The 26,297-nt window shown below is 34.8% G+C and overlaps 1 protein-coding gene across 3 annotated transcripts in view; it reads left to right on the top strand.

The window, feature by feature from the left end:
- Window positions 1-20,093, top strand: part of LOC121411232 (bone morphogenetic protein receptor type-2-like) — a 47,638-nt gene extending 27,545 nt beyond the window's left edge. For all 3 annotated transcript variants that reach the window (XM_041603834.1, XM_041603835.1, XM_041603836.1), the window contains exons 4-10: window positions 6,891-7,088; window positions 12,582-12,813; window positions 13,323-13,651; window positions 14,044-14,204; window positions 14,655-14,805; window positions 16,825-16,958; window positions 17,348-20,093. In XM_041603834.1, coding sequence (XP_041459768.1) covers window positions 6,891-7,088; window positions 12,582-12,813; window positions 13,323-13,651; window positions 14,044-14,204; window positions 14,655-14,805; window positions 16,825-16,958; window positions 17,348-18,961 — 2,819 coding nt within the window. In that variant the 3' untranslated portion in view covers window positions 18,962-20,093. The remainder of the gene's footprint in view (window positions 1-6,890; window positions 7,089-12,581; window positions 12,814-13,322; window positions 13,652-14,043; window positions 14,205-14,654; window positions 14,806-16,824; window positions 16,959-17,347) is intronic.
- The last annotated feature ends 6,204 nt before the right edge of the window (window positions 20,094-26,297 follow it).

Below are 26,297 nucleotides of genomic sequence, written 5' to 3'. Positions count from 1 at the left end.
TTTCATCATAATGGAGACACATCATTTACACATGTATGAAAAAATGAAACATTATTTCATGTAATAACATAAGCAAAAGGTAAGTGGGGATGTGACATCATCAGCTCACCTAATAAATATTCATGACGATGTGCATTTAAATGTTTTCACAAAATATTGATAAACTTTAAAATTCAATTACTAAATTATTTATTATCCGATTTCGATGAAATTTTCAGCATTTTACTCATCCAAACTCTCTCATTCTTTCTCTTGTGCACCTCGGAAGAGAATATTTCTAGATAGAAAACCACAGACATATAGACATAAAATGCCTATTGCTATTAAAACATTATTTTGTTTATTAGAAGTTACAATCTCACATAATACTGTACACATGTTGTTCACTGTCCTAAATATTGATATTGAGCAGCTAAAAATTATTAACAAATTGGATACTGAGTGGGATTGAAGAGGATTTATATTATTTGAAATGGCAGAGGGCAAAATTATAATAAAATTGTACTGGCAGACTAGAGCCATTTTGGTATGCCCATCAAATCTTCATTAAATATTGAGAGCTCTAACTAGTGAGTGAATTGATGCATGAATCAAATTATTTTTTTCTTTCTCTGGTGGGTTATTATTATTTTTTCTGTGACATGTATTTGTACATGTAAAGCATAGTTCTGCAAGCTTTTTTGACAAACATGTATTACATGCCTGTGTTACTCCTAGGGGTGGGGTGTACTGCCATTACAAGGTGGACATGCTCGTTTACAAAAGCACATAGAAATTTTAAAAAAAAGAAGGTGTTTATGGCTGGTGATGTATGTTCATCCATGTGATTTTACAGTGAAAAGGTGCATAGATGTAAATATTGCCAAGAGCAGGTAAATTTAAGAGTAGGCCTATTCATCCCTCTCATGAAAATGATATAAATATTTGAGGCATTATTTAGGGGAGGAAAATCATGACAAAAAACAGAGAATCCATGGCGGCTCTAGCCTTTTGCTTAGAGGGGGGTTTGACCAGTTGGTTTCACCTAATTACGATGAGCTGTGATGTAATAAATAATACATGTACCCCCCATCCCGCCCCCCCCCCCCCCCGTAGATTCGCCTATGTTCTGCTTGCGCGACTCTTGTAAACAGGGACGGGGTGTTGGATTTTCATCCCACACTCCTTTTTTATTATTTTTTAGGGAGCCCGAGGTGGGGGTTTAAACCTCTAACCCCCCCCCAGATCTGCTACTGAGGATGATTTTTGAAAGTCCAAACCTTGCAATGATAGGGTTGAATATTTTTCAATTAAAATTGATTTTTAAGAAGAGCCAACTTTGTGCAAGTTAACCATATGTTTCTTCCATTAGTCATAGCATGATGTCTGTTCAAGTGCAGTGGCAAACATGAATGTAGTGGAATGATGTTATCTACATGTAACCCTATGACCTGCAGTGCATTTACATGCAGGTACCGGAGGGTTTAAAGTCTTAAATGAAATCTTTGCAATCCAAGTTTATACAAACAAAGTCCAAGTCCACCCCACGTCAAATTGATTCACATGTGAATGATTAAAAAAATAAAAATAAAAAAAAACAATGCAAGCATTAGCCTAAAATAAATGCATCAAAATAGAATATAGAAGTTATTATGGTATATTTAAAGTTTTGCTTTTTTATTCAGTGTGTGAACATTGCAATTGGTATGCAAATCAGTGAGCTCTTGATGTCACTCAGTAACTCTCTTTTTCCTTTGAAATACAGCATAAAGTGTAAAGAAAAAAAAGAGCTTTAATCATATTAAAAAATGATGAATTTTTCTCCATGAGGTACATATAAATCAGAGGGGAAAAAAGGAGATTCTAAATGCAGTTTGTGATATTTTTTTAAATGGGGGGGGGGGGGTGAGAGCTGGATAACCATGATACTATTTATACTACATGTACCTGTAGTACGTACACGTACATGTACATGTATGCATGGAGTTGCATTATTGATACCAGTGCTGACATCATTTTTAAATCGAGAAGATTGTTCTGTATCAGTCAAAATTGCTATAAAAGTATAATGCAACATGCTCTCTTCTGCAAATATAACACATATTAAAATTACTTTATTAAAATGTTTTTCATGTATTACAGCAAACTATTACAAAACAACTGGTGGGTGTTTATGAAAATACATGTATTTTCACTCATTTTACTGACAGATTAAAACTACTGCAAATCCTTCATCCTGATTGGTTGAGTGAGAGCAAATAGCCTGTTAAAATCACTGATAACAATTTTCATGTAAAACCCCTGAAAATCTGTGTTGAGGTGGGGATTCTGGTGAGCTGCTTTCTTGCTCTGCATTCATTAACATTCTACTGTTTTTTTCCATTGTGTGAGTTTACCAGATTACAAGGTAGCAATATTTCTCAGGTGCATAACTGTTTCCCTTCATTATGAAGTCATTGATTTTTGTATAGCGTAAAATGAGAAATCACTGTCATGCATTCTAATGAGCACAGAGATTGCTCAGTAAATGTCATTGCTATGGAAGTTAATATTGTACAATAAGGAATCAGCAGTATGACGTTACCAATTTCTTGGTGCTTTATGAGATGAGTCTTGAGCATGATGGTGTGTCCGATTTGTTTTTCCACCTTGTGTGGGGCCATTGGTCAAATCATGAATATTACAGGTCAATATGAAAATATCTGTCTGCTGACTTCTTAGCTTGTATTATACAGAATCACATTGTGAAAAAGTCTGAACAATTTTGAATGAAAAAGATTCACTAGAGCTACGGTAGTCTGCCAATTTCAAAGGTCTTCTCTCTCTCTCTCTCTCTCTCTTTCTTGACACAGATGTAGAAATCAAATTTTTATTAAAAGTCATATCATTCGATTGTTTTTTTTTTTGTATGTTTGATACCTGCAATTCCAATAAATGATTTACATGATTTATTGAAGTGAATTATACTTCATCATTATCACTCCACCATATTGCACTGACAAATATAAAATTGAAAACAAAATTACATTTACATGTACGGTAGTTTATGAAGTGGTCTCCCAGCCCATTAGCACTTTTCTCCGTGTATCCCAAGTTTTTATCTTTTGGCTGAGCAGACTTTAAAGGGGAATGAAACCTTTAGAATAAGTAGGCTTGTGTCAAAACAGAAAAATCAAAGAATAAGAACAAAGAAAGTTTGAGAAAAATCAGACAAATAATGAGAACGTTATGAGCATTTTGATATTGCAATCACTAATGCTTTGGAGATCCTCCCATTGACAATGTGACAAGGATGTGTGATGTCACATGTGAACAACTTTCCATTTGATGGACTATAAAATACCTTCAAAATGTCCCTCTTTGCTTTTTCTTGTGGTGATACAAACCCTTTATCCATGATTTATTAAAAATCTGTATTACATGCCCTCCTACAGAAAGAACACATGATCTACTGATACATGTAGATGTGCTAAAAGAGGCAATTAAGTGAAATATATACTAAAGTAAGAGTTGTTCACAAGTGACATCAAACATCTTTGACAATTTGAGGAACTCTATAGCATTAGTGATTGCAATATTCAAATGCTCATACCTTTCTCGTTATTTGTCCAATTTTTCTTAAACTTTTGTTGATCTGTTTCTTTGATTTTTTTCTGTTTTCACACAAGCTATCTTGTTCCAAAGGTTTCATTCTCCTTTAAAGATAAATTCCAGTTGTGGTAACGATTTCAAATGAGTTCGTACAGAATTCAATGAAATGACCACCAAAGTGTCTGTTTGTATATAAGAATATGTGCCAAAGGATTCTGGAAGAAATTGTGTAATTGCTGAGAAATTAGCAAATAAGCATAGGGTACTAGTCAAGCGATGGGCACGGTATTCAAAGCAATGATTATACACTGTCCCATGTGCACTTATCTGTGTTGGTTATCTTCAGTGTGAGCATTTTTCAGCGTAGATTTCAAGATTTCACAAAGTTAAGTAACTGTTCCAGATCTAGATCCTCGATGATATAGTAACAATTAAGCTTGGTTTCACACACTTTCTTGTTAAATCAGTATTTACTGAAACTACTTTCATTTATCTTTAATTGAACAATGTAGTTTCTCTCTCTGTAGTCTGAGTTATTTTTTAAAGAAAAGAAAATAGAAAAACATATATTAAAAAATGTTTTCTCTTCTTTTATGAGAGTTCAATTCCATTCATGCATTAGGATTTGGGGGTTTGATCTTCAGTCACAGTATTAATGGATGATGATGACAACGATGATGACAACAAAGACAATGACAATGATGATGATGATAATGCTCGGGCTCTAATGTACAGTACATGTATATTTTGGTTTACAATTATTGTTCATGGTGTAGTATACATGTACATGTAGCTGCAAAGAAGACACTTCATAGGAATAAATCCCTGCAGGGGGGGGGGGTGTTACACCCACAAATGTAATAATCGCCCACAAATGTAATAACGCCCACAAATGTAATAACACTTTACCCACAAATGTAATAACGCCCACAAATGTAATAACACTTTACCCACAAATGTAATAATTTTTGATCGCCCACAAATGTAATAACACTTTACCCACAAATGTAATAACGCCCACAAATGTAATAACACTTTACCCACAAATGTAATAATGCACTTTACCCACAAATGTAGTAATGACTTTACCTAAAAATGTAATAAATTTGAAGTGATTTTTGGCGAATTCGTTCTAAACTAATATCCTATAGTAATGCGTTCATATAGCACAAAAGTTCAAAGTCTTTTTCCAGACCCGGTTAATGAAATATTACAGTACAAGTCCAAGTCTTTTTCCAGACCCGGTTTTTCAAAATTATAATATACGTCCAAAGTCTTTTTACCAGACCCGGTTGTTTCAAAATTATAATATACGTCCAAAGTCTTTTTTCCAGACCCGGTTAATTCAAAAATTATAATGCAAGTCCAAAGTCTTTTTTTCAGACCCAGTCGTTAGTTGTAGTTATAATATACGTCGGTGAGGGGTAAAGACAACACTCTAAGCCCAAGCATTTTAAGTGGGTTTAATTTTGAAGATTGGTCTCAGCTGTCATTTTTTTTTCAATATTTTTTAATCTTTTAAATAACCGGGTCCAGACGAAAGACTAAGCATAATACTCGTGTTATTCCACAAGAATAAGAATATGAGTCTTTTGTTTTTAGGATTGTTTAAATCATTTTTAAATCACCGGGTCTGGAATAAAGACAACGCTCTAAACGTGTGCTTTTCTACATGCATGGTCTTAATTTGGAGGATTGTTGGTTCTTAGATTCGTTGTTGGGGGTTGAGTTTTATTGATTTTTTATTCCTGAAATGATTGTGTCTGGAGGAAAGTCGATCTTCGACAATCGGTCTTCATGTTGTTCCACAGTAATTAGATTATTGGGTATTCGTTTTAGAATATTTGTAAAAACTATTTTATTTTCAAATAGTAACCAAGTCCGGAGAAAGGATGTCTGCTTTAACCACGCGTTATTACAATGTTTTGTAGGGGTAGTTGTATTATTTTAAAAAAGACATTTTTTTACTGGGTGAAACTTTGGAAATTTGGTCTTAGATTCGAAGTTTTTCAGTTACTTTTTTTAATAGCCGGGTCTGGAGGAAAGAGTATGTTTTAAAACTCGTGTTATTCCACGAGAATAAGAATATAAGGTCTTATGTTACAAGATTTTATTTTCCTGACTGTTTTAGGTCTGGAATAAAGACAACACTCTAAAACTCTTTTAAAACAGGTTCTTAGGTTGAAGGTTTGTTTGGTCTTAAACTTGGATTTTTTTCTAATTCTTACTATTAGCGTTTTTTAAAGAAAAAAATGGTCGGGCTGAAAGACTACGCTATATATCCAGAATTAATAAGATTATGGGGTCTTTATACTGTTTTTAAACTGTTATTCATAGTGTTTAAATAACAGGTAACCGGGTCTGGAGAAAAGACTACGCTTGATTCTCAATTTACTCTTAGTGCATATATTCACAATATACACCGTATAAGTTGAAACAACAACAAAGACATTAATTCCACCAGTTTTAATTAACTGGGTCTGGAGAAAAGACTAAGCTCGATTCCCATTTTTTCCACAGGAATATCATTATCGTATCTTAGTTTGAACTTAAATTATAAATTTTGAAATAACTGGGTCAGGAAAAAAGACTTTGGACTTATTAAAATTCTTGAAACAACCGGGTCTGGAAAAAAGACTTTGGATTTATATTATAATTTTTGAAACAACCGGGTCTGGAAAAAAGACTTTGGATTTATATTATAATTTTTGAAACAACCGGGTCTGGAAAAAAAGACTTTGGACTTATATCACAATTTTTTAAACAACCGGGTCTGGAAAAAAAGACTTTGGACTTTTATTATATTTTTTTAAACAACTGGGTCTGGAAAAAAGACTTTGGATTTATATTATAATTTTTGAAACAACCGGGTCTGGAAGAAAGACTTTGGACTTGTACTTTGATGTTTTATTAACCCGGTCTGAAAAAAGACTTTGCACTTTTGTGCTATATGAACACATTACTATAGGATTTCAGTTTAGATCGGATTCGCCAAAAATCCCTTCAAATTTATTACATTTGTGGGTAAAGTCATTATTACATTTGTGGGCGATCAAAAATTATTACATTTGTGGGTAAAGTGTTATTACATTTGTGGGCGTTATTACATTTGTGGGTAAAGTGTTATTACATTTGTGGGCGTTATTACATTTGTGGGCGTTATTACATTTGTGGGTGCAACAGGGGGGCAGTTACCTCACCTGATTTGAGTGTGGAGACTTTGGATCATTGCTGGAGGACATAGTGACATTAGTGCCATTCTGGGAATTGTTTTGTTCAGTGTCTTTTTCCATTTTATCTCCATTGTACTTCATGTGTAGGTTGTTGGGGGAATGAGGCCAGGTCTCTGAATTGTAACCAAGAGAACTGCACTGCCCACAGCAAGCCGAGTGAATACCTGGTCCGTACCAAAAACCAGACTAGCAGGATCTGCTGCTGTGCCGGAGACTACTGCAATAGAAACGTGTCTGATGCATACGTCCCTCTGCCCTCCACAAAGCCAACAGTCACTCAGTACAGTAAGTGCAAAGTCCTTGGTTCAACTTAATCTATTTCTATGTATTAGATTGATTTGCATCAAGGTTACAAGTACGATGTACTTATCAATTTATAATTATGCACATGAAAAGCCATTATCAGAGTGCCACGGTTTGGTGAAGGAATCAACTATAATGCTTTTAACAAATTAGAAATTTTTATGCTGGCTTGAAATGAATTTTAATACAGATACATGTAGGGGAAGGCGGGGTAAGTTGTGACAGTTTTTGCTTTTTGCATGTTAGAATTGATATGATTAATAATCTTGTCGAAATAAGTACCTTGCCTTGAAATTTAATTCTTCTGAAATATTTTCCACCTATATATAACTTTCTATCCCCACACTGAAAGTCATCGTGACCTTTGAAAAAAAAACGATGTCAAATGGCTCAACTTGCCCCATATATGGGGCAAGTTTGAGCCACCTTCTGGGGTAAGTTGAGCCACAAAAACTATGTACAAAATGTATGAGGGGAGAACCAGCATGTCAATTTTTTGTTTAAAGTCTTTTCACTTGCTAATTCTCTATAAATACTAACATCCTTTAAAAGGAAAAGAGCAGTCATGTAAATTTGCTCCTTTCAGCCAGCATTTCAATCGATTTTTATGGTTTGTTTGTTTTTTAAGATACATTACCATAGGAATTACCATGGCTCAACTTGCCCCATGCTGTTTGGCTCAACTTACCCCAGTCCGAACTTAGTGCGATAATTTGTATTCACACATTTATTATGCATCCATCATATAAAAGACTATGACAAGAATGAAGATCCATACCTGGACTAATAATGTTGTTATCATGTCTTTATTATATTTAAAGATGTGTGTGTTTATAAAGCACTTATCTATTTTACACTCTTTTTTACTTTTTTGGCTGAAATTCATATTTTTCCCTCTAAAAAACTACTTTTTGTTTCAAAGTCGAAAACAATGTGGTGGGGTTAGGGGTTATGCTATGGGTCATCAATACATGACACCACCACAATGTCTGATTCATTCATTATTGGCCTGGGGCTGGTGGCTCAACTTGCCCCTATGCTCAACTTACCCCGCCTTCCCCTACATGTATATTGATATTCATGCCTCCGCCCACAATAGATGGTTGCGGAAGGGAGGCACTATGATTATGTTTTAGGGTTGTTCATTCTTTTTATATTTATTTTTTGTTCTTATGATAACTAAAACACTTTTTAATGGATGAACTTCAAACTTTGTCCAAGTATACAAGGTCAAAGGTCACAGAGGTCACTCTTTTCTCCCAACTGGTCATTCAATTCAATTTAATTCTTTATTCCATTTCCATTCAAAACATAATACAAAGTGACATTCAATGTATGCATATATCATATTTGGGTATATAGAGTACCGAAGTGATGACGTCACAAAAAACATTTTTTTTGCATCTCAGCATTTTTGATACCATATTTTTATGGTGCATGATGAAAACCCCCCACTTGAAAAATTTGGTGGTCCATGGGGGCCTCATGAATACATACATGTAATTAGCCCCATTGAAGTCGGCCTGGTTCCCAACTTTAAAAACCAGGCCAATAATACATTGACTTCAATGGGGCTAGTTATGTACATGCATGATGTTGTATCTACCGTAAGTCCCCCATGGACGAAATTTCACCAAATTTTGGTAGTGGGAGTTTTTCATCATGCGCTACCAAAACGTATCAAAATGCTGTTATGCAATTATGCAAACAGTGAAAATGGATGAAGTCACACACTTTGGTACTTTATTATTTGATTAGATTTGATATGAGGTCAGACAAAGGTCAAAACTAATCAGAAATGTTATTATACAGTGCGTCCCAGAATTAACGAAACCGAGATTGATCGATGATTTATCATAACTTATTCTTAATCAAATTTCATAAATGACCCATCATTTTAAAGCTTAGGGTCTTCTCTTTCATGTGAGGGAATCAATATGACCCGTACGTCAGGCATGAGTATTAAGTAAAAACAATTTGAAGAGAGGAAACCAAAAAGTTGTTTGGTGAGCAGTATCTGAATTTTCTTTTTAAATTTACATATTCAGAAAGTTCATTTCCTGCCCTTTCATATGACACCACAACCAATAACGATGCCTCAGAAATAAGAAAGTTTTGTTCATTTTAACAAGTGCTTGCAATTCAACAATTTCATTCAATAAACTCGTTTGATAGTCATTTTCAGCTAGCTTGATTAACATCGACCAACCAGTTCCTTTCTTTACCGATCATCCATGCATAAATTCTTTTGTTACCTCTGTCTAGTGCGAGGAAAGGCAATAGTCGAACAATTTTATCGAATGAAATTATTGAAATGCAAGCACTGTTTCCAACGAACATAACTTTCTTATTTTTGAAGCATTTTTATTGGTTGTGGTGTCATATGAAAGGGCAAGAAATGAACTTTAATATGTACATTTTAAAGAGAATGTCAGATATCGCTTGCCAAATGACTTTTTGGTTTCCTCTCTTCAAATTGTTTTTACTTACTCATGCCTGAAGTACTGGTCATATTGATTCCCTCACATGAAAGAGGAGAACCTAAGCTTTAAAATGATGGGTCCTTTATGAAATTTGATGAAGAATAAGTTGTGATAAATCATCGATCAATCTCGGTTTCGTTTATTCTGGGATGCAGTGTATGCACATTGAAGTACTTGTTCTTGTGATAATAAAGAATAGTTTGATATTATTTAAAGAGATCATCTTCAAAGTTTGCTCATACATCCATGTGATTGAGCATCATCTGAATAGATTTGGGGTCATACATGTAGGTGAATTGTAACAGAGGTCATAATTGGGAAATTTTAGAAGTTGTGTGTGTAATATATTTTTGCTTTTCTAATGGCAATCCAAGCATAAATAAAGGTGATAATCCATTTAGTTCTTTATACTTGTATTATTTCCTCATGCTCAAATAAAATAATTTAATCCAATGTTAAACCATAGTATTTCTAAGAAGATGCCTCTCCCAGAGAAAATATAAATGTGAAAACATCAGAAAATTAGGCTTCAGATGCATGATAGAATGTATAATATGAATATTTCAATTCTCACATTTATTTGTCATGATTTGTATGATTTAAAACTTTGAGGGTGTTTCATTAACAAATTTTGTCACTACACCGTCGCGCTTATTTTTTTTTACCTCGGCGCACGCAAACTTTTTACTTTCAAGTCTTGCGCATCTTTTGAAACCAAATTTGCAACGCCCGGGTAAGTGGTTCCGAAATAACACAACATTTTGTGCATGTAAGACCCCAAAACAGCTCTAAAATGTGATTCACCATGCAAATTGTGTTTTTCAACCCAAAATCATAAATGTGCTGAGTATTTTCATTTTTTGTGGGTATAAATTGATTTATTCAATGTTATGCATGATTGCTAAAGGGTCCCCGACAAAGTTCATCATCTAGAAAATTAAAAACAAATTAGGTTAAGAAAAGAAATACATTATGATTTAAAAAGCAATAAAATACAAAAGACATTTATATTTTGGCAATTTTTGTAGATATTTGTTTTTGTAAAAATTGATACTCTCACTAAAAATTAGCATTCCACTTTAGTTATTAAGTGAGTGAAAGGCAAAGACATACACACAAACACAAATTTAGGGAAAATTTCATAAGCTTATTTGCATAAATAAAAAACAATTGATTTTTTGAAAATATTACTATACAGTTTTGTATAGTTGACCCCCCTTCCCCACTATATCCCTGTCTGAAATAGCCCAGTTAAAATAGGGTATTAAAAATATAAAATGAGATGTAGAATGGGTTCCCCCCAAAAAATAATCTGTCCTCTCATCCAGAATGTAAAGCGGTATAGTGATGCAGTGTAGCGTGCTTGGCAGTGGTACTCAGCTAATTGGTTGTGAGTCATGCAGGATTTATTGTCTCTGAATCTCTTAAGATTTTAGATACATGTACATGTAGGGTCAGCGACTCGAGAGTGTCCATTTAATGTTTTTCTTATTGCCTAGGTCAGTATATTCAGATTAGAAAAATATTTTACATCATACCACATCAGCAACTCACTTTTTTTACATCAATATACATGTACATGTATCTGTGTAGTTAAGGACTGCTTTTCCAGTTTTGGGGCATTGTGCAGAAGTAGGAAACTGATCGGTGTACAAAAATGTCACAGTCAAATTCATGAAAATTGAATGACATGAATTGGTTACTGTAACGAGATACAAATTGTCAGAAATGAAATGAAAGGGAATATGTCACTGCCATATTGTGAATCACATAGATTTCACTGTTGCCCGTACGATGTATATCAGACACAAATTGTCAGTAATATGGAATGAAAGGGAGATGGTCATAACAGTTAGTACACCAGCGACATTGATGATGAATATTTTGCTTCCAGCTGTTGTAAACTTATTTTTTTCAGAAGAGAGTTTTGGCAGAAGAAATTGTAATGTATGTTAAATATACATGAAAATGTGCTCTTATGGGGGCAAACAGAACTTGTTCTACATGTACATGTAGACAGACATATGGCCCTCACAAAATGAAAAATGTATTGTATTATGTTCTGAATAAAATGAAGGATCCTCTGTAATAAAAAAAACAGTATTATTTCTAAATAGGTGATGATGTATCTACCTTTAAGATTGTGCAGAATGTAAATGGGTTGCCATTTTATGTTATCTTATTCATAACATCTCTGCTTGCCAAGCCAATTGCTCTGGGAGACACAATGTCTGCAGTGATTAATGATGCATGTTGGTGCCAGTTTGGTGGCAGGATGCTTTCATGAGTGCCTATTCTCTCTCTTTCCCTCCCTCTCTCTCGCCCAGACCCTATTCATTTTGAAGTGTAAATCTCAACATTGAGTAACAAATAGCTCAATATGTGCTGCAGAATATGAATCACTCATGTTACCATAGTAACACTTAGGTATTTTTTGTACCTGCACCATCATTGTGTTTTGCCATTATTAGTGATAAATGTTTAGTCTGGACTTTGGGTAATAATATCCAAGTCCTTTGGAAGTTCACAGGGACGTTATGACATACATTGTAATGTGATATGCGCTATACAAGAACTGCGTTGTTATTATTATTAATATTATTAGGATTAGATGAATCTGGATGGCGCAATTTTAAGCCATAACATTTTTATTGGCATCTCTGAAAGTAGAATTGATTTTAAAGAAAATCAATTCAATTCAATTTTATTCACATCTCTTTAAAAAACATCAAAAGTTCAAGTTTACAAATCAATACAAAATTCAGCATACATTATATGTAACATTATAAAAGAAATGGTAAAGATGAAGTGAAGAGGATGTAGGGGATAAACAAAAGGCCAATGACCCGTTAAGGTAAATCCCTGAATTAATTACTTCAAGAATGTTGTGCAGCATCTATGGATATGGCGCAAGATATTTGTTTTTTTAATTATTTATCATTATTATTTGACTCATCTTTTTTTTCTTTCATGTTCCTCATTGTTCTTCCAGAAGTGATATCAGACAAAATGAATTACGACATGGAGAGAACTATTCTCATTGCTGTCATCCCCATCTTCTGTGTCTCAGTTGCCATAGCAATCATGTACTTCATCTTCCGCATGAGGCTGCAGCGCTCCACCAAGGCCCAAATGAGCCAGTTGCCCATGTTGGAAGCCCCTCCCCCAGAGCCAACCTTTGACCTTGACCAGCTAAAGATGATGGAGCTTGTTGGGCAAGGAAGGTATGTCCAATGCAGTATTTTATGCACATGAATCCATCATGCAATCTATATTTATCTGAGTCACTGTTCAAACTCTTCTGTGCTTGAAGCTGTTGGCTCAAATACACATCAATCAAATGACAAGAATCTTCAACTCTATCATTTTCAATGTTAGATGAAATAAGCGTTACTTCATGATGTCACTAGATTCTGGCAAATTTTCCATCAATATTCCAATATCTGTGACCATGTCACATGATACTTCTTGTTAATCATTAAAGTGAAATAGCAGATAGGTATGAACGTAATTTGAATCAGTCAGTACTTGGTTCTTAAGGGGGGGCATTGAATTTTCAAGTGCTGTGTTACAAATTAAATATTTATGAACTCTTTAATATTAATACCCACAGTTCTTACTTTGAAAAAGAACTAAGGATGCAAAACCCACATGCATGAGAAACCCCAAGGTGTGTTTTTTCTGTTTGAAAATTTTTCTTTTGGTTATTTGTCACACTTTTTTTCTTCTCCAGATATTGCAATGTTTATCGAGCTGCTCTGAGTGAGAAGGAGGTTGCTGTGAAGGTGTTCACAGGATCCTCCAAGCAGTGTTACATGAATGAGCTTGACATCATGGGCCTTCCCCATATGGAGCACTCCAACCTTCTCCAGTATGTTGGATCTGGAGATCGCATGGGGGAGGATGGATGGGTGGAGCACCTCCTGGTGGTGGAAATGATCTCCAGGGGATCCCTCATGTCCTACTTGAGGGAGAATAGCTACGACTGGCACACCATGTGCAGGCTGGCTCAAACCACTGCTGCAGGATTGGCACACCTGCATCAGGTCATAGACACTCCAGGTACATTGGGATAATTTTTGACCTTCACAAGGTTGATATTGCATTAATGATAATTAATTTTTAATCAAGTATGATATAAACTCTCTTTCATTAAATGCTGCTAATGAACCAAACCACAAGTAACTTTCACAGATTTGCAATTTAATCAAATTGGCTTTATACTAATGTTTTCCTTGAATTGTGTGGAATAAATTGTGAATGAATTTATTGATCTTTGTTTTGTAAATTCCTAATGGACTAAAGAAAGAAAAAAAAAAAAAAATAAAAGGGAATTGTTCATGTATTTGACTTTGTTCTGCTTGTGCAAGGCTATGGTTAATTTACACAATTTATCTTATTCGCATTGAGAATAAACAGGTCTCAACTCTCTGTTTTATCATAAACTTCATTAGGTGGCCTCAAACCAGCTGTTGTTCATCGAGACATCAACAGTCGTAATGTTTTGGTGAATGCTGAAGGTAATTGTGTCATTGGTGATTTTGGCTTTGCCATGAAGGTCTGTGGATCCAGTGTGGTTGGAGAGGCTGATGGTGACAATAGTACCATCACTGATGTAAGTTTCTTACCTTCTTTGTTCCCCATACACTTCATTCACTGAATTCAGTAGGGTAACAGGAAGTGATTCAAGAACAGATAATGTTTATTTGGAGTAAACCAATATCCCTTTTTAGTGTACCTCCTAAAATATTTTCAGCTGTTGATACGACACCCTATTTTCTTTTTCAGCTTCCATACACCTTGTAATAAGTGGAGTAGCATAATTTCATTAGTTGAAGTAAGATTATGTTATTCAAGCAAGATTCAAAGATTTTGTGAACATTGTCTTTACCTTACTATTTTTGTAAATTGATTTTTGGCCAAATTTAGACCCAAACAATGCAACAGGTCAAAATTTCCCCCTTTCTTTATAGTGAAAATTATCATACATGTACATGAATATAAAAAAAAATACTGTGCATTGAAAATATTTCATGATCATTTGATATGAATCATTGAATGTCAGGTGGGAACAGTACGCTACATGTCTCCTGAGGTTCTTGATGGTGCCGTCAATCTAAGAGACTGTGAGTGCGCCCTCAAGCAGGTGGATGTGTACGCTCTCGGACTTGTCATCTGGGAAATTGCAATGAGATGTAAAGATCTGTATCCCAGGGGTAAGTAAGCTCACAGTGTAGCCTTTGTAAATAAGTACAGAATGAAAAAAAATTGTATGATTTTTTAGTCTGTATTTCCTTTTTTTTATACAAGTAGTTTCAATGATTTATATATAAGTAGTGCTGCAAGTCAGGCGGCATGTTCGGGTTCAGATCGGTTCGGCAGGGTTTGGAATTTTTTTTCCAAACTTTGGTTCGGTTCTGGGTTCGGCAATGTATGCCAAATTGAATTAAAACATATAAATGAAGGATCGCCAACCCTCTGCCAGTTTGTCGCAAGAAAGGTCTGTCATATAATAAATTTTTCTTCTAAAAAGAATGGTTGTAAAAATGGTTGCATAACTTTCTTTTATTTATTTTTGTTTCTTTAACCCTATCTAGGCTGGGGGGGGGGGGGCCTAGGAGCCCCCCTCAACGATTCATGTAATATTTTCGCTGCGCAAAATTCTTTGACCGCGCCGCTCACTGACTTTTTACTTTCAAGTCTTGTGCAACTTTTGAGACCAATTTTGCATCACTCGGGTACGTGGTTTCGGAATTACGCAACATTATATAAGTGCAAGTCAGACCAAAAATTGCTCAAAAACATGATTTTTGGGGGGAGGCCCCCCCTCCCCCCCCCCCCCCCCCCCCCCCCCCGGCCATATGAACTCCCAAAATACCCCGGCCTAGATAGGGTTGAACAAAAAATAAGAGTTGTTTCTCATTTCATTTATAAATTGAATAAAAATACCAAAGAAAAAATATTGAAAACGAGAGAATGAACGAGAGAAACAGAATTTCAAAGAACAGAATATTTTTTCATGATTATTTCATGTAAATATGATTTTGATCGATTACAATATGTCATTGCAAACGCAGCTTCTCCGATCGGAAAGTTTTGATCGGGAATGTTGAAACAGTAGACAACAACCTCCATTGAGCTGTTATTATACTGGTAAAATTCATATTCCAAAGAATAGGAAATGTTTTAGAAAGTCTGTATTTTCTGAAAAGTGGTCAAATCTGGTTAATCAATTTCTCTAAAAAGATGAAAACATCAGTCCATTCTTCATCCTGAAAGATCAACACTACATGACTTCAAACACATTTCCAACATGAAAATGAGTACATGGGACTGTACTGTGTATTTTAGTGTTGTGAAATCACTCGGCGTTGATTTTCAGAATCAAGACGGAATTGATGATTTATCATTTAATTTTCAATTGACCGGATTAAACCACTTTTTAAAAAATATTGACAATGGAAAGACAATTTAAACTCGGAATATGAATTTAACCAGTATAATATCAGCTGAGAGCAGGTTGTTTGGACATCCTGTTTAAACTTTCCATATCAACTGTTTCATAATCGCGATCAGGAAACATTCGTTGATTTGCTTTGAATTTTCATATCTTTTCTGTTTTTTTCTACCCTCATTACATTAACATGGACATTTCAGAAGGTGAAATATATAATGTACTATACCATTACTTTGTCAGTCACAAGGAAGGAATTTATGTCTTGTCTTTTTCTTTTGTTAAATACAAAACGATTATGAACGATTTAAATCATGATGGATAATGGCAATACGTAATTCAACTACACTTTTTTTTACAGAGTTTAGCTTAAAATGTCCCCTCATTTTATGAAGAAGAAAATAAGTTATTTTTATATAAAAAAATCTGAAATTGATAAAAATCAAATCAAAGCACTATTTATAAGTTTACAAGTTCTTACCCCAACAGGTTTTATATTTGCTTTCATGGGTATGTCGGTTTGTGGTAATGTCAGGATTGTGGACAGATGCAACATTGTAATAAATGTCCAAATTTGTTGTTGCCAGACACAAGAAATTACTTGGAGGAATGGAGCTAGGAATAAGATCAAATTTATGTTTTGAATTCAAGTAGTTTATTCCGGCAGTTTTGCAAAGTGTTTCGAAATGTAATTTCAGTGAGAAAACAAATGAACAAAAAATCAGCTTGTCTACTTCAGGTTCATTTTAACTTTTTTTTTTCATTTGTTTGATTTCATCAGATGAAATGGGTAACTATCAGATGCCCTTTGAAGAACAAGTTGGGCTTCATCCAACATTTGAAGACATGCAGGTCTTAGTGTCAAGGGAGAGGAAGAGACCTCAATTCCCTGATGCATGGAAACAGAACAGCCAAGTAAGAAAGGTTTATTTTATTTTGTTTCTTATAAGTTAAGAGAAATATTGATATGTATATGATATGGGAATAACAATTTCTATTCAATTTCAACTGTTGAATTCATTTGTGTTGCGTTGTCAGAAAAGAATAAAAAGTTGTAAAGGAGTAATAAAATTGGCTGTTTATACATGTATGGTTTATTAAATGTAGCATATAACTGAGCAACACTTGTTACTCCTGTCTTTAGCAGCATGAAACGTAGGAATCTTGCTTGACAATTAAAAAATCCAAACTTCTGTGGAGTTTGTCAAATGTACTGTCGATGACAAGATCATGATCTGCAATCCCAATGTGAAAAAATGTGTTAATCTGTTTATTTTTTGGCAATGTTCATTATATCTTTGCAGGCTCTAAGAAGTCTGAAAGAGACCATCGAAGACTGCTGGGATCATGATGCAGAGGCTAGACTTACTGCACTGTGTGTTGAGGAGCGCATCATTGAACTGATGGTTCTTTGGGACAAGCACCATACAGTTAGCCCCACTATCAACCCCACCACCCAGGGGAATGCCATCCCTACCCACACCATGACAGACTACACTGCCCGACCAATGGATATCATTGCTACAGAGTATCCGGGTATTGCTAGACTGGCTGATGGTACGATGATTGCTGTAAGAAGCAACGGTCAGCCTGTGCTTGGTGCAGCCAGTGATACGTCTGGTACGGCAAGTGATACAAAGAACCATCATGGCCTTCAGTCATCAGTAAGCAGTGGTTTGGAGAAGAACGAGCGCTTACGACTCCTGTCTCCAGATACCATCAGTACCAGCCTTTCTTCACAATCAGACCTCAATCTTATTGATCTGACTGCATCGGCTCCACCAGTCGATCCAAAGAACTTGCATCATTCTGATGACAGCATTGAGAGGTACACCACTGATCTCAAGTATGGTCCTTCACAGTCAGGACCCAAGTACTGTGATGGTTTTAGTGAACCTTCCACCTCTCCTAGTAGGCCTTTGGTTGTGAATGAAATGAGGGCAGGACTGAGCAAGGATCAAATGACAGACAATCTATCTCATGGTATGGGAAAGCTGAAGAACAAATCCTCAAGTATGCCATCCTGGAATCACATGAATGGAGTTGATCCACGCTCACGTGCTGTGAAGCAGCCGGTCAATAAGGCCAAACTAGACACTAACCTGCATCGCCAGCAGGCAAGAAGTACCAGTCCCAAGCAGCCCAATCAGAATAAATATGATGCATCAGAAAGTTCTGGAGCCAGCAGTGAAGGGGCTGGTGTGAGTAGAGTATCCCCTAATATGAACATACGTCCTAACAGCTTGCCTCTTCAGTCTACTCACAGGGGATCAAAGAAAAAGCTGATGGCTGTCTATATCCCCAAAGCTGGCCCTACCACCAAAGTCCAGACAGGCATTGCAAAGATGGATAGTGTGGCACCTTCCTGCCATCAGGTCAAAATGGCCGCCAACACCCACAAGCACCAGCAGCCAGCTCATAATGTTGTGGAAAAGCTACAACATGGAAATGCACAAAATCTAGAAACAGGAGCAGAACGTCCCCACTCATGGGCTTGTGATAGTTCGTCCAGTAGTGACCATTCACACGAGATTGATCGAAGAAATGGAAATGCTTGTTCAGGCTCCACATCGTGCATAGCGAAAGGAGACAATGGCAAGAGAAAGGGAACTCCTTTCCGACTTCTCACAGAGAAACTGTCCATCCACAAAGGAAAGGACAAGAAAGATCCTAAGGATCATACTGACTGCAATGAAATAAACAACCAGAATCCTGGAGAACTCAATGTGAACAACAATGCAAAGGCTGTAGCTCCTCAGACCTTGGCCAATGATAGTGACAATGAATCTACTGTCTGTTCAGACCTGAGTAATGGACATGCTGGCGTAACTCTTAATGTTGATGCCTATCCTTTGAATGGTAAACTAGTCAATGGCAGTGCAAAGCTTCAAGCTAACTTCGAACTAGAATGTGTTTAATTGATTGGGGCATGGTTATTCAGCTGTACAAAAAAAAGCTTTTATAAGTATAAATGTAGCCACAAGTTTGTTTTCATATGTTAAATATATTTTCAAAACATATAATTTGAATATTGGCTGATTGATGCTTTGCAGTGATAAGTATAATTCTTTCACTTTGCATATAGTACTCTTGTAAGTAAGCTTTTGCAAATGCTACTTTAATAATTGAAATACATCATTTTTAACAATTTATTGACAAATTTAAAATGTACCTGTATGCATATGTAATATTTACTGAAATCTGAGAGTATATGTCTTTTCTCAATTTTTATGATAATGTTCAAATGTATATTGATGGAAATGGGTATATTGGATAAAATGTGCATTGCATATGTTATTCCTAGGGCCTTGCTCTATCTGGGATTTGCGTCAGTTTTCAAATATTTAGCTTAGAATTTCTTTGTGCTATTATACTGTATGATATATACATGTATATTTCTTTTTTCATGGTGATATATCAATTAGTTTCATGTTGGTGTGCTATATATGCTTAAGTTTTTAGACTGTTTTAAATCAGAAGAAAAAAATCAGTAGAATTATGTGACATAATGATTCCTAGCTCATAAAAATGCATTGCATGTTACATGGTGAGGAAAAACATAGAAAATAATTTCTATTCAAAATTTAAAAGTTAGTATTTCAATAGTAGGGGGGGGGGTGTGTGAAATGGACTGTGAAAGACCACATATATTGATTTCAAGGGGCTGTCACCCCTAGACGTTTAAGCCAGTGTACATGTATACTGAATTGCTGATGTATGTAGGTTTTGGCCAGCAGCTTTCTTAATCCAAATTCTTGAAAAATTGCCTTGTGTTAACAATACCAAATTACAATATAATCCTTCATATCAATTATCAAAAATATGAATTAATGATATTTTGTGTTAACAAAAATGCAAATCTTGATAAGAATGGAACCTTTGATGTTAAGAGACATAGTAAATGGACAAAAGGCTGGCCTTATGTATGTACAGTATGTCAGCATAAGCTGGCTAAAAACCTGGATGTGTGAGTAATGTGACAGCCCCCTTTAGATACTGGTAATCAATTTCAAACACATTTGTGCAGGAAAAATGTTTGATCCATCGTGAGACAACTGGTTAATTCTGCTACTCAATTTTTCGCCACGATGAACCTCTTCCACTTCAATGTTTGAGATGTCATTGGAATTGATCATTTCAATTATTTTACGAAAAAGTCAGAAAAGTTAGTGAAATCTTCTTTTCCATGTATATTTTCATGACTCTTGGATAGTATAAGGTAATGTAAATCAATTTTGTCTCTATTTTAATTATCACAACTCAACATAACCTCTTTAACCTAAAAAGACTGGGAGGGGGGGGGCTGATTCAGCCCCCTCAACATTTTTCGCGATAAATCCGCCACGCAAAATGTTTTGACCGGGTCGCTAATTTAATTTTTGTATTCAAGTCTTGCGCAACTTTTGAGACCCCAAAAAACGCTTGCAGACCCAAAATGTGGCTCAAAAATGTGAATTCGTGTACAAATCCAACGTAAATAATGTTTTTAGCCAAAATTCATGTGTCATTATTTTTCCTTTTACTGATTAAAATAAATTAATATCATCTTGTTTCTGGTCAAAATAAAGTTCTTGATAATTTCCATTGAAAAAAACAATAAAAAACAAAAAGTCAAAAAATAAAGAAATGAATAAGAAATTTAGAAAACAAGATAATAAATGTGATACTGAAATCTTTTAAAGTACATTTGATCAGATTCCTATTAAGGGTCTTCGAACCAAAATTTAGCATTTTAGGGGCATTATGTAGTATAATTTGAGCAAACTTTTGATTTTACACATAAATTAGCATAATTAATTAGCAATTAATTTTTGCTACGATCGTATGATTAATGGCCGAGATCATGATTCAGCCCCCCCCCCCATCCCCCAGTCTTCTTAGGCATCGAAATAGCCCAGTCTATTTAGGGTTTAAAAATGATAAGATATCTATTCTACTGCATACGCCCATTATCAATGGTAAATTAACCTGCTCTGGTAGTACTTGTAGTAAGTTATTATTTCATTCAATAAGTTGCTCTCATTGTAAATATGCCCATAGAATTTTTTTTTATAAATACATGTATATACACTGTATATGATTCAATGAAATTCATCATGGAAATGTACTAATTTTTGTTCATGTAGCTTTTATGGACATTTTGTTTACTCTGTCTTTAATTCACAAAATGTGTGATTTTTTTTATACGTACTAAACTTCTTCATAATATATGCATCGATCTTCAAACCATTTTGAAATATATTCCACATTTTACTATGTTTTGTAACTTTATCATAACATCATTTCACATGATTTGAAATAGCCTTCATGTATAATGAATGCTATTATTGTTTGCAAGATTTTCATGGGTGAAGAGATAGTTGTACACAATGCACATTTAGCACTTGAATTATCTGCATTGTTTTACCTGTATTGCAATATTTTTCAACTAAAATTTGAAATGAGCTCTACATGTACACAAAATATATACTCCTTCAAATAAAAATGAAATTAGAAATTACAATCATGATGCATTATATTTGTATGTGTTATATACCTAAATTATAATGTAAATCAATGAAATTCTCATGAGTTAACCACTTTTTTCCCCCAAGACATACAAGATAGCACGAGCTGCATATACAAATGGAAAAATTAAAGAAATAGTTATTTGAATGGTGAATACCAAGCAAAATATCAATCAGTAGAACTATAAGCAAGATCCCAGGAAGATGGTAGTGTTTTAAGGAGGTTTTTAATCACTTTGAAAGAGTAACACTGTGATTATGAATATACATGTATGGTGTCCTGCAACTGGTCGACCAATATCTCGGAATCAACGCCAATGAGAAAGAAAAGGTCACCAGTCGTGCATACATGTAAAGTCATTTATGAAATGCCCACTTGAACAAAAATTTTGGGTTTTCTGATAAATTAAAAGTGGATAATTTGTTGCAGGAGTACATGGTGAGATATCTTGTTTAACATGATATCTAAAAGTTTGTGTATAAAGCATTGATTTTCAATTACCAGTACTTTGGGTTATTTGAAACAATGGAATTGAGGTTGATGATTGGAATTCATTGGGAAGAGATTAAAAACATCTTGTTTTATTTGTTTGTTCTAATATACATGTACACCTAGTTACATCATAACAATTAAACTTGTTCCATGACACATGTGCATCATTGTATACTAGTATGCTACATGTATGAAAGGCACTTTTCACTTAGTGCTATATTGGTCACTAAAGCACAAGTCAAGACATAATTATAAGGCAACCTCAAGATTTCCGTAAGAATTGAGGTTTTATCATTTGGACTGGAAAATGGAACTTGTAGATTTATTCATTTGCATAGATGTACATGTATGAACATGCTTAATGACAACTCATAACCAAGTGGAAAATTAATTCAAACCATCACAGTATTTTCATATACATGTGAATTATCTTTTCTCTTGGAATATATATAATAGTGAAATGGGTATTTCAAATATGTCATGTACATTGTAATTTGAATGATGGAGGAAGCAAGTTCTGCATATTTTTTGTAAGTAGACCTAGACTTGTACATACAAACATCTCTTGATCATGATATGATTATGTAAAAAGCAATCACCATATTTTCTGTAGTCAAATATTGGAATACACACCATATGAATTGTGAAGCACTGTAGTTTATACAAATATATCTTATTCAATACAAAATTAGTAGAACATGTAAGCTACAAATGTAGGGTTGGCAAACAGAAGGACTTGGCTCACTTTTCGGCCATTTTGAGATTTTGGTACCAGAATATTCAGCAATGCCTATTCTAAACACCGTAAACTGTGAAATCAATTGGACTTTACTACCTATAAATCAAAATCACTTTTTATCATAGCTTGCGAGAAATTTAGTAAACATCACTTTTGGTCAAAATCACATTTCTTGAGTTAAGGCCTTCTGCTTGTCATGCCTTGAAGTGTTTAAAGAACAAATCCAACCCAACAAAATGTTTACATGAATAAAAAGAGAAAAATCCAACAAGCATAAAACTGAAAGTTTCATCAAAATCGGATGTAAAATAAGAAAGTCATGACATTTTAAAGTTTTGCTTAATTTCACAAAACAGTTATATGCCCATCCTGGTCAGTATGCAAATGAGGAGACTGATGACATAATCTACTCACTATTTCTTTTGTATCTTATCATGAAATATTATCATTTTCTCTTTATTGTCAAGTGGAATGACTAGATGGTTTAGTCAAGTTGGTCCTTATTGTGAATTCTGTAAAAAATGAAATATTGTATAATTCAAACCATAAAAAATAAAAGAAAAAGTGAGGGACATCGACTGTCTCATTTGCATGTCACTGAGTTGTGCATATTACTGTTTGTGAAAAATAAAGCGAAACTTTGAAATGTCGTAACTGTCTTATTTTACATCCGAATTTTTTATGAAATTCTAAGCGTTCTGCAAGTTTGATATTTATCTATTTATTCAAATAAAAAAAAATCTGGGGTGTACTTAACCTTTAACAGTCTTATAGAAAATATGTTTGAATCACATTTTTGGCAAGATAACTGTCCATTTGTATTACAGTAAGGAAACCCAATACCACGTAAAAAATTATAGAAAGATAATGTACATAGTTGAGGTTCATGATTGTACGAATAAATGTGTATTGTGTATGGAAGCGATTCAAGTTCAAGTCTATGTTGTATCGTATCAATGTATCTATAGGCACTCTATCAGACAGTATTTTGTGTGGCTATCATTGCCATTAAATGGAAGGAAAAAGGTAAACTTTGTTTAGAAGTTTGTTTTCTATTTGTTAAATCATTGGGATCTGTACATATGACAATAAGAACAGTTCTTTCTGGCCAATGCAATACATTTTATTGATTCAGAACTTGTTTATGAATATTGTGAAAAGCGAAGAGTGAAATCTAAAAGAAAGTTTTGAAATAAACCAATGTCACAATTTACCTTTAAATGCAGCAATGTGTATATAACATGGGGGTATCGAAATCAGCAAAATTCAAAGGATATGAAAACGTGATATAATTAACAGATTTTCCTTTTTGAGTGTTCCAAGATAACACACCAGTCTGTCATGAATCTACTGTACCTTTAATTCTGTGCTGTTACTTCACTCTCCGTTGAGGGTGCTTTTCATTAAGAGATTCATGCAAATGCTATTCTAGTCTTGACGAGACATGCGCACTTAGATTTCTCTTTAATTCCATCGACAGATCTAGGCAGGGGTAAATTGGATGTGCACATGTAGCCGACTTTATCACACATTGTAGGTGCGAATCCAACTGGATTGGACACAATGGCCTGTATTCTGAACTTGGGGTTTAAAGTAGTCTTGGTTTAAAGTTGTGGTTTAACTATGGATAGCCAATTGGAGCACAAATCTCCAACAGTACACATTCAATTTACTAACTTGGATAACACCCAAATTGTTTGTAATTGCCTGGGAATGATAACTGAAGTGTTTTCTTCATTATGAAAGCAAAAGGAAACAAAATAGTAAACATAAGAAATGTACAATGTAAACAGAATTTTTTGAATTTATGGCTTCCCATAATTTTAGCACAGAGTTAAACTTTGGTCTAAGTTAAACCTGGCTTCAGAATACGGGCCAGTGATTTTGATGGGCCAAACTATTGAACCTAAACAATACAGCCCCTTAAATGGTACTGTATCGAACCTAGCTGGATCTAGGTTGCATTGAACATACATATCCAACCACTAGCTAAAATCTAAGATAATTGTTTGCACCACCTCTGATTTTCAACAAATATTACAAAATTCTGGATCTCTCAATCTACTGTTTGTGGTTAGCCATTCCATGTAAAATGGTGACATCAAGAAGCTTGAAATGTCAATGCAATTGAAAAAAACTTGCCCAATTCATAAAACAACTGATATTTCGCTATTACATTTTCAGAATATGTAAATTATAATGTTCAAACCACCTTTAATAAAAAAGCCTGGGGTGGTATTCTGGAACACTGTCATAACTTTTGTCATAAATTTTGTCATTTCTCTCCAAGATGTGACACCGCTATGATTGTCACAAATCAGTATTCTGAACATGGTCTTTTCCCTGTCATATCTCTCAAAGTTCCCGCCCATCTTTTCGGAAGCAAACCAATCAAAATCATCATTAGTTCCCAGTGGGAGCCCTCCTAGCCAATAGGAAGGCCCCGTGACAAATAGGGCGTATCCCCAATACAGTTGCTGGCATCGTGCAACTACGCGAATATTGATGCGCTTAATTACAAAGAGAGACATTGAGCTGTGAAGGATTTTAGAGAAGTAGAAAAAGAAGGAAAACAGAGAAGAAATAGGAGGAATTAATATGTAGGGCCTAACTAATTGCAGCATGAAAAAATAATTTTGATAATTGTCATAGATGATGAGTGAAACTAATACCACAATCTAATCTAAATAATACAGCGCTAGAATTAATCCAAGGCCATCCAAGGCCATGGCCTTAGATGCCCTCAGAAATGGCCTTGATGACCTTTCAAATATTTGTAGACTTAAGGCCAAAATAACTGCCCTTTTTTGCTGTGGCCTTGGTGCCCTGCAGTAATCCAGTGCATGTGCCCCATTGAAAAGTGCATTTATTATTGATGCCCTTTTTTTGGTGGCCTTGGATGTCCCATAAGTGAAAACTGCCTGCCCTTTCCCTTAAGTGCCCTTTTAAAAAATGGCCTTGCCCCTTTAAATTCTTAATTCGCGCGATGGCCTGTAATATCATATGCTTGACATTCATTCAGCAGGGTATCGGGATATTTGGTAATAAAAAGATATGACAAAACTTATGACTGCTACCCCCTGTCATAACTTTTGTCATATCTTTTGCTTGTGTAAAAGGATTACGCGCATTTACAGCCACATATTTTTGGTGCGCAATTAAGAGAAGAGACAAAATTTATGACAATTTTTGTGACAAAAGTTATGACATCCACCAGAATTACCGATTTTGTCATATCTCTGAGATAAGATAAAATATGGAGAAAAGGCAATGTTCAGAATACCGCCCCTGATTATTAGTTCAGACTTGAACTATGGATTCGAGGGAAACATTTTATACCTTACGTTTCAAAATGACAGCTAGAAAACTGGGTACCAATTGGGTCAAGTACTTCCATCCAAAACTTAAGTCCAGTTTTCTGCTGTAGGATCAATAAGAAAGATAGGTCTGGATTTTTTCAAGAAATTGATTTTTAGGACGTCATGCAAGTTACAATAGAATGACTGGTTTTCTTT

The sequence above is a fragment of the Lytechinus variegatus genome, chromosome 3 (genome assembly GCF_018143015.1).
Source record: "Lytechinus variegatus isolate NC3 chromosome 3, Lvar_3.0, whole genome shotgun sequence".
NCBI lineage: Eukaryota > Metazoa > Echinodermata > Echinoidea > Temnopleuroida > Toxopneustidae > Lytechinus > Lytechinus variegatus.
Note: the sequence above shows the minus strand (reverse complement) of the source record. Positions and strands in the feature narration are given on the sequence as shown.